This window comes from Symphalangus syndactylus, chromosome 13 (assembly GCF_028878055.3).
Source record: "Symphalangus syndactylus isolate Jambi chromosome 13, NHGRI_mSymSyn1-v2.1_pri, whole genome shotgun sequence".
Taxonomy (NCBI): domain Eukaryota; kingdom Metazoa; phylum Chordata; class Mammalia; order Primates; family Hylobatidae; genus Symphalangus; species Symphalangus syndactylus.
The window spans coordinates 94,820,509-94,837,457 of NC_072435.2; the positions used below are offsets into that span (position 1 = coordinate 94,820,509).

General features: G+C 35.0%; 1 protein-coding gene across 7 annotated transcripts in view; it reads right to left on the reverse strand.

The window, feature by feature from the left end:
* ANKS1B (ankyrin repeat and sterile alpha motif domain containing 1B) overlaps window positions 1-16,949 on the reverse strand; it is a 1,261,284-nt gene that overhangs the window by 679,310 nt on the left and 565,025 nt on the right. For all 7 annotated transcript variants that reach the window (XM_055238636.2, XM_055238632.2, XM_055238630.1 and 4 more), the window contains exon 12: window positions 3,407-3,587. In XM_055238636.2, coding sequence (XP_055094611.1) covers window positions 3,407-3,587 — 181 coding nt within the window. The remainder of the gene's footprint in view (window positions 1-3,406; window positions 3,588-16,949) is intronic.

The window sequence follows — 16,949 nt, forward strand, 5'->3', positions numbered from 1 at the left end:
ATGGAAAATATCTAGCAAATCAGTGATGGAACTGACTCTTGAACTCATTTTCTTTATATACCCAGTGGCAATGTCTTTAAAGTGTAACAAATTCAATATGTGTAAGTTAATAAAATGCTATTTTTGCAAGTACAAATGCCTTCCTTCCAAGTTTTCCTTTTTAATGTAAAGCAAAACAAATTGTGCTTTCACATTATTACTAAATATCAGTCTATCCTAAAATTGTTTATGTAACGTGGAGGTGATATATTACCTTAGAAAACCACTATAACATGGTATTGGAAACCATTTCAACTGTTAAAAAGTTAGATTTCAGTTCTGTTTAAAGGTCAGACCTGAAAATATCCTGATGATTACAATTTCTCCACACATTTTGGATGATGCCACTGAACTCCTGGCAGCAGCAAAATGTGTTTGTTCTGATCCTCTGCTTCTGGTGGTCAGTGTCAGAGTGGAGAAAAGGCGCCAGGGCTTTGGGACTAGACCTAAATTTCTGTTGCTTTTAATTAAAATAATAAAGGGAAAAAGGTAATATTTCTATCCAATTGAGACAGAAAAAATTGTTGAAAACAGATTTTTACCTGTTGAAAAATATGCAGAATATTGAAGGTGGAAATAATCATGCCCAAAACAATGTACTAACTAAAACGAAACCAAGAAAGCCATTCTGAAAGGCAAGTATCAAAGCATCTGTCATTGCCCCAATTTAGGTTTTTAAATCTGGAACTAGTCATTCAAATAAATATGGTTTGAATAATAACTGTGTGCCCAGAACCATTCCCAGGTCCACATACCACTACTTTTTGTTTTTACAAATCACATCTCATCTCTCCTGTCCTATAAAACTGCATTTAGTACATAACAGACAATATATTTTAATGCTCACTGAATGAATGCTAGGATTGATGTAGAATACAAAGAATTATGTTAATAGCATAGTTATTGCTACTACTACTAAGAGTTACTAACATTTATTGAGCACTAACTATCTGCCAGGCACTGTGTTAGTCACTTTACATGCATCACCACAGTACAGGGTAAGTTAATCTAATTAATTCATTGTTAATCTAATTCTATAGTAAGAAAACTATAGCATAAAGAGATCAAGTCTCATAGCTAGGTAAGAGGCTCAGTTTCACAGCTAGTAATCAAACTTCTGGCAGTCTGACCTCAGTGCGTAAATGAGCCAGAGACCAATCAATTGCAGCTTACATTCTAGAAAGAAGATAAGAAATAAGTAAAGAAGTAATCAATATAATTTTACATAGGAGATAAGGCTATGGATAAAAGAAAATGGGATGCTTTGATAGAAGTGACTAGAGTGATATAGAAAATGGTTAAAAACATGAACTCTAGTACCAGGTTTGAGTTCATACCAGAGCTTTTTCCGGCTCTGTCATTGTGGGCTGTTATTTAGTTATTTACGTTCTTTGTGTATTTCCTTATCTACAGATAATACTGAATTTATATGACAATCATGAGGTTTAAATGAGTTGATATACATAAAATGCCTAAAAAAGTTCCTGACACATAGCATCATTTAAGTATTTATTATTATTGTTATTTTTGCATTTTTATTGTTATAATTCTCATCATATTGAGGGCATCTATTTGAGATAGGGTGGTATGGGAAGGCCTATATGAGGAAATGCATTTGAACCAAAACCTAAATGACACTTAGGCACATGAAAATTTTAAGGCAGAGATTCCAGGCAAAGGAACTGAAGCGCAAAAGCCCCAAGGCCAGAATGTTCAGCTAAGAGGGCCAGTATGGTCCAGGATGAGTTCAGTCAAGTTACAGAGCTGGTCAAGAGCCAGGCTAAATTAGGCACCACTGGATATGGTAAGGAGTTGGATTTTATTCTAAGTGCGATTAGAAGACATGGGAACATTTTAAGCATGGTAATGACATGCTTTGATTTACATTTTATAAATATCACTCTGGCTTCCATGAAAGTTTGGATTATAACTTCCACAGAATATCAATCTTACCATTCCCATTAGTCATTGTTTTTAAAATCTTCGCTTTATTCCTAGGGGAAAGTAATTCTCTGACTATATTTCCGGAATGTTTGTGTTAGTGCTTTTAAACATAGAGTCAGATTAAAGGACTTAAGTAGGTATATGAGCATACATATATACTCATACACTCACTGTGAACAAAGATTATACGGAATACTCACACAGACCACACGTGATTATTCTAAATTCAAATTAGAATTTGAATTCACTGAATGAATGCTAGGATGGGTTTTTGAATCATGTTTCTTGGAAGGAAAGTAATTGTTTACTTACATGAAAGTTGACCATATGAATTAGGTCATTCTTGTTATACCCAACTAAAACAGTTGAGAGGTCAAGGGGAGAAAGCATCTAGGGCACATAACACTGTTCCAAGAATGTAATTCCCTGTGAGCTTGGCTGCTGAAGCTGCCTGCTGTAACCTGAAACCAGTTTTATCTAATAGCTACTGAAACAACCTGCTGCAACTCTGAGAATCATTTTACCCAGAGCCATCACTTACCAATCAAAACTTGCCAGCTCACCAACATATTATTAGCGCCAATGAACTTCCTCAAAGAGCAATATGTAACTTTCCCCTTTTTTGTAAAACCTCTAACCGTCTGTTCTTTGGACATATTGAAGACCACCCAGCCTATGTGTATGCCACAAATTGCAATTCTTGATTTCCAAATAAAACATTTAAAATTAAGACTTTTGTCTCTATATTGTATTTGTCTTTAACCCCTATTGTAAATTATATGACAGGGGAGGATATTCTTTGGGTCCCACTTCTCTTATTTCTAATATGTCCCTTGGCCTTACCAGGCGTTAGCTCCTTGTCCCCCAAAATAAAGAAAGTTTTGCAAATCTGACTGCATGGAACGATGTATGTTTTACTAGTAGGTGGTGTTATTTTTCTTAATCTTACCCTCACACCCAGCATTTTCTCCCCCAACACACTTCCTCTGCAAGTTCACCATGGTTTAAATAGGTTGAAAGCCAGCCTAGGCCACATTGTACAATTCCTTCTTACCAGACATCCTTGATATAAGTTCTCCGGCTTCAAAGCATCTCTTAATAAAGTTGTCTGTTGATTAGTTGATACTGCTGTGTGGTGAGGGGTAAATGGCAGTGGAAGAACATTTCCAGGTCCCTGGTATTTTTACTACTATAATCACATGAAATCGTCATCTTTAATATCTAACACCAAAAGGCCATCCGTGTATTCAAAAAAAAATATTACAGCCACACTGACAAAAATCCTAAAGCCCTACATTGCCACACATGGAGGTGAACTAAAAACACAATGCAATTTGTACAAAGACTCCTCCTAATTCCTCTAACTCATAAAGACTTCAGTCTTAAAATAAAAAATACAGCTGCATAAAGTGAACTGCTTTACCTGTATGGTTAGTTCCCTCATTCTTGACTTCTGTGGTTCCCACAGAAGAGGTGGGTGGACTAGCAGGAGGGCTGGCAGTAAAGCTTGTGCACCCTGTAGATGTGTTGATTTCAAAATATTCTTGGTTGTGATTCATTCGGTGAAAATCCAGAGAAGACACAATGGATGTTCGCTGTTTAGGCTAAAATAAATGAGCATGATGAGAGTATTAATATGATCATGTTCATCTTCAGCCCAATCTCCCCATCAATTTAATCTAAGTGATAATTTTTTTCAGTTAAAAACTATCTGGGTTTTATACTTAAAATATAATTGTGCTTTACAGAGATACATTATTTCTTGATGAATTAAATAATAAAAAATTATTTAATGAGAAAATATTATGGCATAGTTGATGTGATAGGTTAGGCTTTTCATTTGCTTTCCCCAGAAGATTGTAAAAATATAGTGCACAAAATTTCTCTTGGTAATCAATTTTGAAAGTTGCAATTTTAAGTCACCTTTCAGTCAACTAACATTTATTAAGCATCTGGCATTTGACAGACCCAGAGGATATAGAATCTAATAATAAAAGGGCCCTTACAACATAGAAGAATAATTAAGGCAGTTCCATTTTTTTATTCTTTAAATAGTCCAAGGAATTGGTGGCATTAGATATTGTTCCCAAGTACAAGATGCTGGAATTTTATCATCAGAATTAAATAAAGTTATATGGAAAATTTTCTAGGATCTAAGAATATGCTTGGTATTTGTAGTGAACTTTGATTTTCTTTTTTAAGAATTTTAATTAATCCCCAAATAGCAAGAAAAGTCAATTTAAACATAAAAGTTAAAATCATGTAGTAATAGCAGATATAATCTATACCGTTCGTCAGTAATGAATTACTCTCTATAGCAATTTTCTGGGGCTTTTTCCCCATAGTTTTAATTATATTCACTTTTTTTTCTTGCCTAGCAGAGCTTCTAACATTGTCCTTCAGAAAAACTGCAGTTTTTTGGCTCTCAAATGTGTGTGTTTTCCCAGGAATCAACTCAAACTTTCTTACTTTTTATTTTTTAGTTTACATTACTGAAATATTAAAAATCTCTTATAATAATTATGAGATCAAATGGAAACTTTTTATAATAAGGTAAAGTTTATTGTACTTTACTTTCTCCAAAGTACAATTAACTTTTGGTTTACTAATGTTTTTGTTACCCTCAAATATGTGTTAATCACTGCACTCCATAGATTATTTTCCTGCAAAATATTCAAATTGCTATCTCTTCCAGCTTATCATTTTTTTCCAAGTAGATATCATTTAGTCTATAACCTAAAATAGACAATCATATGGAAAATATCTGCAGAGTAGAGTTTTTTTAAAAAAATATAAAGTGTGTAAATTATCACAATATGATTTATTCTTTCACCAAATATTTTTATGAAAGACGTTGAGAGGTATAAACATTGTTATGCAAGAGAGTGCAAGTCATTTATTATTATGACACATCAACTAAGTAATAGAATTCCAATTAGCACCCACAGAGGACTCAGTTGCTTTTGAAATACAAAAGATCAGGGTTTAATGTCAGGCTTGGTTTCTCATGAAATGTTTGTCCTTGGGACTACTGAATCTCAATTTCACGTTCAATGTCCTTTCCACTACATTCTATAACAGCAATTAGAAAGGCATGAGCTATAGCGCTGGCTCCAATGGAGCCCATCATTCTAGGCTTTGCTTTATTGTGTTGTGTTTTTGTTTCACTTTACGTGAAGGCAATGGACCACATTTCTATGTTTCTTCTCATAAATTTTATAAAGGTCAAGCCAAATGATATATATGATTCCTCCATTTCTAAATGTTTCTTAAATACATGTTTCTGAATCCTGACCACCCATGGTTCTAACTGCTTTAAAAACACAATGTTTTATGCAATCATGAAAACAAACAAGCTATTTTTTGCAATATTAATTCATTCTACAAATATTTGCTGAACATATACTAAACTGCAGATATCATGCACCTAAGCACTGTGATAGGAATAAAACAAGTAAGACATTGTGCCTGTTTTCTGTATGAATATAGACTTGAGGTGGGAGGATGGATGGCACATGAGGCTTTGAAGAAGAGACAAGCAATCCAACGATTATGCTTCAGTATCATATAGCAGTAAGGGTGATGAAAAATTAGAAGCATTATACTTAGTCATGCCCTAAGGCAAGGGTCAGCAAACTATGGCCTGTGGCTCAAATCTGGCCTTCTTCCTGTTTCTAAAAATGAAGTTTTATTGGAACAAAACTGCACCCATTGCTCCCTCATTTAGTTACGGTCTATGACTGCCTTCGTACTATAATTGCAGAGTTCAGTAGTTGCAACACAGGTCATATTTTCTACAACACTTGAAATATTTATTATGTCTGGCTTTTTAGAGAAAATATTTGGCCACTCCTTTTCTATGGAATTATTTCACACGTCAATTTTGTGCTCAATAAAACCATAACTATAGGTTTCCTTTTATTTCCCAGCCTGATTTGCATTTGGGTTGGGCCATGTGACTAATTCTCATCAAATACAATATTAGTAGAAGTGAGATTTTTCTATCCCTCTCTTACTCTCCTGATGACGTAGTTGAAAGATGAAGGAAAGTCATGAAACTCACATTAGTTTTATGAGATGTCCCTTTTTTATATTTTTATTTTAAGTTCAGGGGTACATGTGCAGGTTGGTTACATAGGTAAAGGTGTGTCGTGGGGGTTTGTTGAACAGATTATTTTATCATGCAGGTATTAAGCCTAGTACCCATTAGTTATTTTTCCTGATCCTCTCCCTCCTCCCACCCTCCACCATCTGATAGGCCCCAGTGTGTGTTGTTCCCCTCTATGTGTCCATGTGTTCTCATCATTTAATTCCCAGTGATGAGTGAGAACACGTGGTATTTGATTTTCTGCTCTTGCATTAGTTCACTCAGGATAACAGCCTCTGGCTCCATCCATGTCCCTGCAAAGGACATGATATCATTCTTTTTTATGGCTGCATAGTATTCCATGGTGTATATATACCACATTTTCTTTATCCAGTCTATCACTGGTGAGCATTGAGGTTGATTCCATGTCTTTTATATTGTGAATAGTGCTGCAATGAACATACACATGATGTGTCTTTGTAATAGAATTATTTATTTTCTTTTGGGTATATATGCAGCAATGGGATTGCTGGATCAAATGGTATTTCTGACTTTAAGTCTTTGAGGAATCACCACACTCTCTTCCACAATGGTTGAACTAATTTACACTCCCACCAGTAGTGCATAAGTGTGGCTTTTTCTCCACAATCTTCCCAGCATGTGTTATTTTTTGACTGTTTAATAATAGCCATTCTGAACTGATGTGAGATGGTATCTCATTGTGGTTTTGGTTTGAATTACTCTAATGATCAATGATGTAGCACTTTTTTTCATATAATTGTTAGCTGCATGTATGTCTTCTTTTGAGCAGTGTCTGTTTACTTTTCTTTTTTTTCTTTTCTTTTCTTTTTATTTTTTGAGATGGAGTCTCTATCACCCAGGCTGGAGTGCGGTGGCACTATCCCAGCTCAATGCAACCTCTGCCTCCTAGGTTCAAGCGATTCTTGTGCCTCAGGGTCTCGAGTAGCTGGGATTACAGGCAAGCATTACCATGTCTGGCTAATTTCTGTATTTTTAGTAGAGAAGGGGTTTTGCCATGTTGGTCAGGCTGGTCTTGAACTCCTGGCCTCAAGTGATCTGCCCACCTCGTCCTCCCAAAGTGCTGGGATTACAGGCATGAACCACCACACCTGGCCCCCAATGCTCACTTTTTAATGGGGTTTTTTCTTGTAAATTTAATTTTCTTATAGATGCTAGATATTAGCCTTTGTCAGGTGAACAGTTTGCAAAAATTTTCTCCCCTTCTGTGGGTTGTCTATTTACTCTGTTGATGGTTTCTTTTGCTGTGCAGAGGCTCTTTAGTTTTATTAGATTTCATTTGTCAATTTTTTCTTTTATTCCAATTGAAGGAACACTTATACACTGTTGATGGGAGTTCAAATTAGTTCAGCCATGAAGACAGTATGGTGATTCATCAAACAGAAACTTTGAGGATATTTCTGTTCCTAAAAACAAAAATATACCATTTGACCCAGCAATCTAATTGCTGGGCATATACCCAAAGGAATATAAATCATTCTGTCATAAAGACACATACACACATATGTTCACTGCAGCACTATTCACAATAGCAAAGACATGGAATCAATCTAAATGCCCATCAGTGATAGACTGGATAAAGAAAATGTGGGATATAATATATAGCATGGAAAACTATGCAGCCATAAAAAAGAATGAGATCATGTCCTTTTCAGGAACAGGGATGGAGACAGAAGCTATTATCCTTAGCAAACTTAGACAGGAACAGAAAACCAAATATTGCATGTTCTCACTTATATGTGGGAGCGAAATTATGATAACTAATGGACACATAGAGAAGAACAACACATACTGGGCCTATTGGAGAGTGGAGGGTAGGAGGAAGGAGAGCATCAGGAAAAATAACTAATGGGTACTAGGCTTAATGCCTGGGTGACAAAATAATCTGTACAACAAACCCCCATGATACGATTTTATGTATATAACCTGCACACGTACTCTTGAACTCAAAATAGAAGTTAAATAAAAAATTAGAAAAAGAAATGAGAACAAAGAAGGTGCTTTGAGGAAACAACAAAATTCAAGATAACACAGATGAGGTATTCAGAATCCTATCAGATAAATGTAAAAAAGAGATTGAAATTATAGAAAAGAATCAAGCAGAAATTCTGGAGCTGAAAAATGCAACTGGTGTACTGAAGAATGCATTAGAATCTGTTAAAAGCAGAATTGATCAGGCAGAAGAAAGAATTAGTGAGCTTCAAAACAGGCTATTTGTAAACATATGGACAGAGAAGACAAAAGAAAAAAGAATAAAAAAGAATGAATCATGGCTTCAAGATCTAGAAAATAGCTTCCAAAGGGCAAATCTAACAGTTATTGGCCTTATAGAGGAGGTAGAGAGAGGTGGGTGGAATAGAAAGTTTACTCAAAGTGAGAACAGAGAACTTCCTAGACCTAAAGAAAGATCTCAATATTCAAGTATAAGAAGGCCATAGAATACCAAGGAGATTTAATCCAAACAAGACTACCTCAAGCTATTTAATTATTAAACTCTCAAAGTTTAAGGATAAACAAAGGATTATAAATGCAGCAAGAGAAAAGAAACAAATAACATACAATGAAGCTCCAATATGCCTGGCAGCAGATTTCTCAGTAGAAACTTTACATGCCAGGAGAGGGTGGCATGACATATTTAAAGTGCTGGAGGAAAAAATGTTTATCCTAGAATAGTATATCCAGTGAAAATATCCTTCAAACATGAAGGATAAATAAAGACTTTCCCAGACAAACAAAAGTTGAGAAATTTCTTCAACACTAGATCTTTCCTACAAGAAATGCTAAAGGGAGTTCTTCAGTCTGAAAGAAAATGACGTTAATGAGCAACAAGAAATCATCTGAAAGTATACAACTCATGAGAAAAAAAAAACACAGAATATTATAACACTGTAATTGGGATGTGTGAACTCATATTTTGTGGTGACAAATGAAAAAATAGACTGATAACAATAAGTATGAAAACCTTTCAAGACACAGGCAGTACAATAAGACATAAATAGAAACAACAAAAGTTAAAAAGTAGGGGGACAAAGTTAATGGCTACAGGATTTATTAGTTTTTCCTTTGCTTGTTTATGTAATCAGTGTTAAGTTGCCATCAGTTTAAAATAATAGATTATAAAAAATTATTTGCAAGCCTTAAGGTAAATTCAAATAAAAAATCCTACAGTAGCTACATAAGAAATAAAACAAGAAATTAAAACATACCAGCAGAGAAAATTACCTTCACTAAAAAGAAGAGAGGGAGGAAGGAGAGAAGGAGGAGATCACAAAAAAACTAGAAACCAAATAACACAATGGCAGGATAAGTGCTTATCATTAATATCAGTAATACTGAATAATTAGACTAGAATCTCCAGTCAAAAGACAGAGAGTGGTTGAATGGATTAAAAAAAAGAAAAACCCAACAATCTATTGCCTGCAAGAAATACACTTCACCTATAAAGATACACATAGACTGAAAATAAAGGGATGGACAAAGATATTCCACGCAAATAAAAATCAAAAAAGAGCAGGAGTAGCTATACTGATAAGACAAAATAGATTTCAAGAAAAAAACATAAAAACAGACAAAAAATCATTACATAATGATAAAGGGTGAATTCAAGAAGATGATATAATAATTTCAAATATATATGCACCCAGATACATAAAGCAGATGTTACTAAGGCTAAAGAGAGACATAGACCCCAATACAATAGTAGCTGGAGACTTCAACAACCCACTTTCATCATTGGACAGATCATTCAGACAGAAAACCAACAAAGAAAGATCAGCCTTAATCTGTACTATAGGTCAAATGGGCTTAATGGGTATCTACAGAACATTTCAATGAACAGTTACAGAATATACATTCTTCTCCTCAGTACATGAATAATTCTCAAAGATAGACCATTTGTTAGGCCACAAAACAAGTCTTAAAAAACTAAAAAATAAATTGAAATTATATCAAGTATCTTCTTTAATCACTGTAAAACTAGAAATCAGTAACAAGAGGAATTTTGGAATCTATACAAACACATGAAAATTAAACAGTATGCTACTGAATGACCAAATGGGTCAATGAAGAAATTAAGAAGGGAATGTAAAAATGTCTTGAAGCAAATGGTAATGAAAAGACAACATAGCAAACCCTATAGGCTACAGCAAAAGCAGAACTAACAGGAAAATTTATAGCTATAAGCACCTACATCAAAAAAGTAGAAAAACTTCAAATAACCTAACAATATACATCCTAAGAACTAGAAAGGCAAGAGAAAACCAAACCCAAAATTAGAAGAAAAGAAATAACAAAGATCAGAGCAGAAATAGATAAAATTGAAACAAAGAAAACACTATAAATGCTAAATAAAATAAAAAATTGGTTTTTTGAAAAGATAAAATTGACAAACCTTTAGCCAGATTAAGAAAACAGAGATACGGCTCAAATAAATAAAATGAGAGAAGAAACAGACAACATTACAACTGATGCCACAGAAATTCAAAGGATCATTAGAGCCTCCTAGGAGCAAGTAGTAGTCTCCCAGCATAGAAAAGCCCGGGATCTGATGGCTTCACTGCTGAATTCTACCAAACATTTAAAGAATAACTAATACATGCCTTACTCAACCTATGCCAAGAAATGGAGGAGGAGGAAATACTTCTGAACTCATTCTACAAGGCTAGTATTACCCTGATACCAAAACCGGACAAAGACACATCAAAAAAAGAAAACTATAGGCTAATATTCCTGATGCATGTTGATGCAAAAATTCTCAACAAAATACTAGCAAACCAAATTCAACAACACATTAAAAAGGCCATTCATTATGATGAAGGGGGATTTATCCCAGGGATGCAAGGATGGTTCAACTTATGCAAATCAATCAAATAATACAACATACCAGCAAAATTAAGGACGAAAAAACTATATAATTAATTTAATTGATGCTGAAAAAGAATTTGATAAAATTTGACATCCCTTCATGATAAAAACCCACTGGGTATAGAAGAAACAGACCTCAAATAGTAAAAGCCATGTACAACAGACCCACAGTATCATACAAAATGGGAGAAAACTGAAAGCCTTTCCTCTAAGATCTGGAACTTGACAAGGATGCCCACTTTTAGCAATCTTATTCACCATGATACTGGAAGTCCTGGCTAGTAATCAGACAAGAGAAAGAAATAAAGGGCATCCAAGCTGGAAAGGAAGAATTTGAATTAGCCTTGTTTGCAGATAATATGATCTTATATATTTTGAAAAACCTAAAGATTCTACCAAAAAACTATTAGAACTGATAAATTCAGTAAAGTTGCAGAATACAAAATCAACATACAAAAATCAATAGCATTTCTATATGCCAACAGTGAATAATCAGAAAAAATAGAACAAAGAAGTCTCATTTACAATAGCTACAAATAAAACAAAATATCTAGGAATAAACTTAACCAAAGAAGTAAAAGAGCTCTACAGTGAAAACTATAAACACGGATGAAAGACATTGAAAATCATATAAGAAAATGAAAAGATATTCCACTTTCTGGATTGGTAGAATAAATATTGTTAAAATATCCATACTACCTAAAGCAATCTACAGATTCAATGCAATCATTAACAAAATACTAATGATATTCTTCACAGAAATGGAAAAAACAATCCTAAAATTTATATGGAACCAAAAAAGACCCAGAAGAGCATAAGCCATCATGAGCAAAAACAATAAAACTGGAGGAATCATATTGCCTGACTTCAAGTTATACTACCGAGCTATAGTAACCAAAACAGCATGGTTCTGGCATAGAAGCAGACAAATAGACCAATGGAACAGAATGGACAAGCCAGGAACAAATCTATACACTGACAGTGAATTTATTTTTGACAAAGGTGTCAAGAACATACACAACGTTACATAAGGGAAAAGACAGGATGGTGGTAGAAAAACAGGATATCCATATGCAGAAGAATGAAAGTAGACCCCTATCTCTTGCCATATACAAAAATCAAATCAAAATGGATTAAATAATTAAATCTAAGACCTCAAACCACAAAACTACTAAAAGAAAGCATTGGGGAAACTCTCCAGGACATTGGACTAGGCAAAAATCTCTTAAGGAACACCTCACAAGCATAGGCAACCAAAGCAAAAGTGGACAAATGAGATTATATCAAGCTAAAAACTTCTGCATAGCAAAGGAAACAACCAATAAAGTGAAGAGACAACCCAAAGAATGGTAGAAAATATTTACAAGCTATCCATCTGACAAGAGATTAATAGCCAGAATATGTAAGGAGATCAAAAAACTGAAAAGGAAAAAAAAAATCTAAGAATCTGATTTAAAATGGGCAAAAGATCAGAATAGACATTTCTCAAAAGAAGACGTACAAATGGCAAACCGATATGAGAAAAGGTGTTCAATATTACTGATCATCTGAGAAATGCAAATTACAACTACAAGGAAATATCATCTCACCCCAGTTAAAATGGCTTTTATCCAAAAGACAGGCAATGACGAATGCTGGCAAGGATGTAGAGAAAATGAAACCCTTGTAAACTGCTGGTGGGAATGTAAATTAGTACAATCAATATAGAGAAAAATGGAGATTTTGGAGGTTCCTTAAATAACTAGAAATAGAACTACCATATGATTCAGCAGTCACACTGCTAGGTATATTCCCAAAAGTATATCAAAAACATAGCTGCATTCTTTCTCATGTTTATTGCAGGACTATTCACAATAGCCAAGATGTAGAAGCCACCTAAGTGTCTATCTACATATGAATGGATAAAGAAAATGTGGTACATATACACAATGGCATACTATTCGGCTATAAAAAAGAATGAGATCCTGTCATTTGCAACAACATGGATGGAACTGGAAGTCATTACGTTAAGTGAAATAAGCCAGGCACATAAAGACAAACATTGCATGTTCTCATTTATTTGTAGGAACTAGAAAATTAAAACAATTGAACTCACAGTGGTAGAGAGTGGAGTGATGGTTACCAGATGCTAAAAATGGTAATTTGGGTGGTGGGGGGAGTGGGAATAGTTAATGGGCTCAAAAATGTAGCTAGAATGAATAAGATCTAGTATTTGATAGCACAATATGATGACTAGGGTCAGAAATAATTTATTGTACATTTTAAAATAACTAAAACCGTATAGCTGAATTATGGGTAATACAAAGAAAGGAAAAATGCTTGAGTTGGTGAACACCCCACTTACCCCAAAATGATTATTACACTGCAGGCCTGTGTCAAAATATCTCATATACTCCATAAATATATATACCTATGTACCCCAAAAAATTAAAAATTAAAATAAAAAAGAGAAATGGAATTAGAATTAAAATTTTTTATTTTATTAAAATAAGAGAAATGGAATTAAAAATTAAAATAAAAAAGAAATGGGGAGAAATGGAATAACAGCAATGGGAGAAAGGAATAAAGAGATGGTCATAATATTAAAATGGAGATAAAAAAGAATGGGTCTAGAATGTTCATTTAAACATGTTTGACTTTAATATAATTTTTTAACTAATCAAATAGAATTGCACTCAACCACTCAGTATAAAAAAGAAAAAGTGTTTTAACAAATTCACTGAAATTACAAATTGAATTTGCCAAGTTTTGATATGTAGAATGAATTGCACTTGTGTTCGTTGTGGCTTCTCCACTTTAAAACATATCCCTCCACTGTGGTCCAGTCCTCATATCATCCTACTTTCCAGAGGACCTGCTTCTACAGTTATTTACTTAGCAGGAGTCAGCAAACTACATCTCATGGGCCAAAGCCGGGCTTCTGAAATATTTTTGTTCAGCCTGAAAGCTAAGAATGGTTTTCACATTTTTTATCGTTTTTTAGAAAAGGAAAAATAATATTAGTAACACATGAAAATTGTATGAAACTCAAACTTAACTGTTTGAAAACAAAGTTTTATGGAGACATAGCCACGTCCAATCATTGATGTATTGTCTATGGCTGTTTTCCTGCTACAATAGCAGAGTGTAGCAGTTGTAACGTAGACCTTATGAACCACGAAGACTTAACTATTTTACTCTCTGATCTTTTATTAAAAAAAAAAATTGTGACCCTTTCTATAAAGTGAATAGGAAATTTCGGCCAGGCGCCATGGCTCACGCCTGTAATCCCAGCACTTTGGGAGGCCGAGGCGGGTGGATCACGAGGTCAGGAGATCGAGACCATCCTGGCTAACACAGTGAAACCCCGTCTCTATTAAAAATACAAAAAATTAGCCGGGCGTGGTGGCAGGCGCCTGTAGTCCCAGCTACTCGGGAGGCTGAGGCAGGAGAATGGTGTGAACCTGGGAGGCAGAGCTTGCAGGGGGCCGAGATCGGGCCACTGCACTCCAGCCTGGGAGACAGAGGGAGACTCCATCTCAAAAAAAAAAAAAAAAGTTAATAGGAAATTTCTCTGAGGAGGTAAAATTGAACAGACACAGGAATGACTGTGATTGAGTCAGGGAACCAGTGCAACACAAAAAGGTAGGACCCCTTGTTTCAAAAGCAGGTGCAAAAACTTTTTTCTTTTTCCCATGTTCTCTCTCTAGATCTGTTATGGTGTTTTTTATTTGCTACTTAATGTATTGCTCCCTTGGTCATGGAAACACTCACAGGGTGAGGGCAGATTCTTACAGGAATGCAGTGGCTGTGCCCTACAACTCAGTAAGTGCATCTGACCTTGACCCTTCCCCACACTCATGGTCTCACTACTGCATCAGTAGTTTCTGGGCAGGCCAGGGGCACCTGGGTTGGAGGAGCAGGTGGCCAAGAATTTTACTCAGTAAAGAAAGTTGAAATAGGGTGGAAAGTGGGAAAACAGTTGAGCCAAGATTCCAAGCCCCAACACATGTTCAATTTTCCCATAAACTACCTTACAAAACCCTGGACCAGGAGCACCAGGTTTGGGGGAGCTGCTAGAGTCCCCAGTGTCTACTGTTTCCATCTTTATGTCTGTGTGTACCCAATGTTTAGGCCCCACTTATTAGTAAGAATGTGTGGTATTTGGTTTTCTGTTTCTGTGTTAGTTCACTCAGGATAATGGTCTCTAGCTACATTCATGCTGCTGCCAAGGACATGATTTCATTCTTCTTTATGGCTGCATAGTATTCCACAGTGTATATGTACCACATTTTCTTTATCCAATCCACTATTGATGGGCACTTTGGTTGATTCCGTTAACTCTATAGTGAATAGCACTGCAATAAACATATGAGTGCAGGTGTTTTTTGGTAGAACCATTTATTTTCCTTTGGGTCTATATCAACCTGGGATATTTTCTGTGATACATATGATGAAAATATTTAATTCTAAATATTTTTTTCTCAAAATGATAGCCTACTGTCCCAATACCATTATTTATCCACTGATTTGAAATGTCACCTTTATCATATACTAAATTTCCAAATAGAGATTGGGCTTACATTTTTGGACTTGATTATATTCCCATTGATCTATTTGTCTATTCCTGTACTAACATCACACTCTCTTACTTACTGTGTGGCTTCTATTTCTAGAGCTCCTAGTGTGTGGATATTGGATCTCTTTGATCCTTCCTGTTTTATATACTGGGAGTATTCTACAATTCATTGTCCTAAAGCACCTTCATTAATTTGCTAGAAAATACTTATTGACCATTATTAGCTGTGTGGTCAGGCACTGTTGCAGCCTCTGGGGATACATCAGTGAACAAATAAGATAAGGCACATAATTTTTAGGCATTTTGTTATAACTTTTGTGTGATTATGCTAATTTTAAAAACTTTTCTTTTTTTTCAAGTATTCCATTTTTAAAATAGCCTGTTATTAACTTTGTAAGTTCAATCACCTCTCAAATCTTTCTGAGGATACTGATTAGAGTCTTTTTCTGGCATTAAGTCAGTTTTCTTAAAGGTTACTTACTTTGTTCATTAAGCCTGGTTTCTCTCCTTTTGGTGGTTAATTTTCCTCAACCATCTGGTGTCTTGGTCAAACACTTTTTATACCTAGGGCACTGTCCCTACATTAGGAGCTTCAGGGGACCCCTCACCTTCCTTAGATACTTATTACCATCTGGTGGGCAAACAACAAAGCCGACTGCTCCACATACGAGATGCTACGGTTCTGGTTGCCCCGTCCACTCCTTGGCTTTGATAACCATGCCCTGTTGCTCGGGCTTGAGATTCTTCGCAGAGCTCTAAGGAGGATGTCAAATCCACTCACTGTTCCAGTGACATCTTCCCCTCTTCCACCAATGTTGGACTGTAGGCTTCTTCCTCTTGTTTTGTCTAAATCTAGCAATATTTGATTTTATCTTTTAGAATTTCTCAAATGCCTCAGGTAGTAACTCTCCTTGTTTTTCATCACTGCTATGAATTTATTGTTAATTTTGTATTTATTTTTACCATTTTGATTGCAAGTAAGGAGGAGGAAAATGTAAACACTTGCGATCCACTCAGCTTTATGAGTTAGAATTCTCATATTTCTCTGTCTTGATCACTTTGAAGACTGTATATAAGAGACTTGAGGAAGTCCGGACAACTCGAAGAAAGTATATATCATTGCCATTTCATCACAGATGTCATGCAAATGGAAAATTATTATATTTTCTTGATTTTTCAATAAATGGAAAACAATTTTAAGTGAAGTGCAATTTTTTGGTTGTTGAATATGATGTTAATATGATCAAGACTTGCTCTAAAGATGTAGAACTCCTTATCTTCAGGTAGGCAAATGCAATTCTTCTGCTTTATAGATTATGGCCAAACATAGATAAAAAATATATGATCACCACAAGGGAGTTAAAGAAGTCGTGAGTGAGTATTGAGTATTTAAGAGACGTGGACATTCTTCTAGGCACT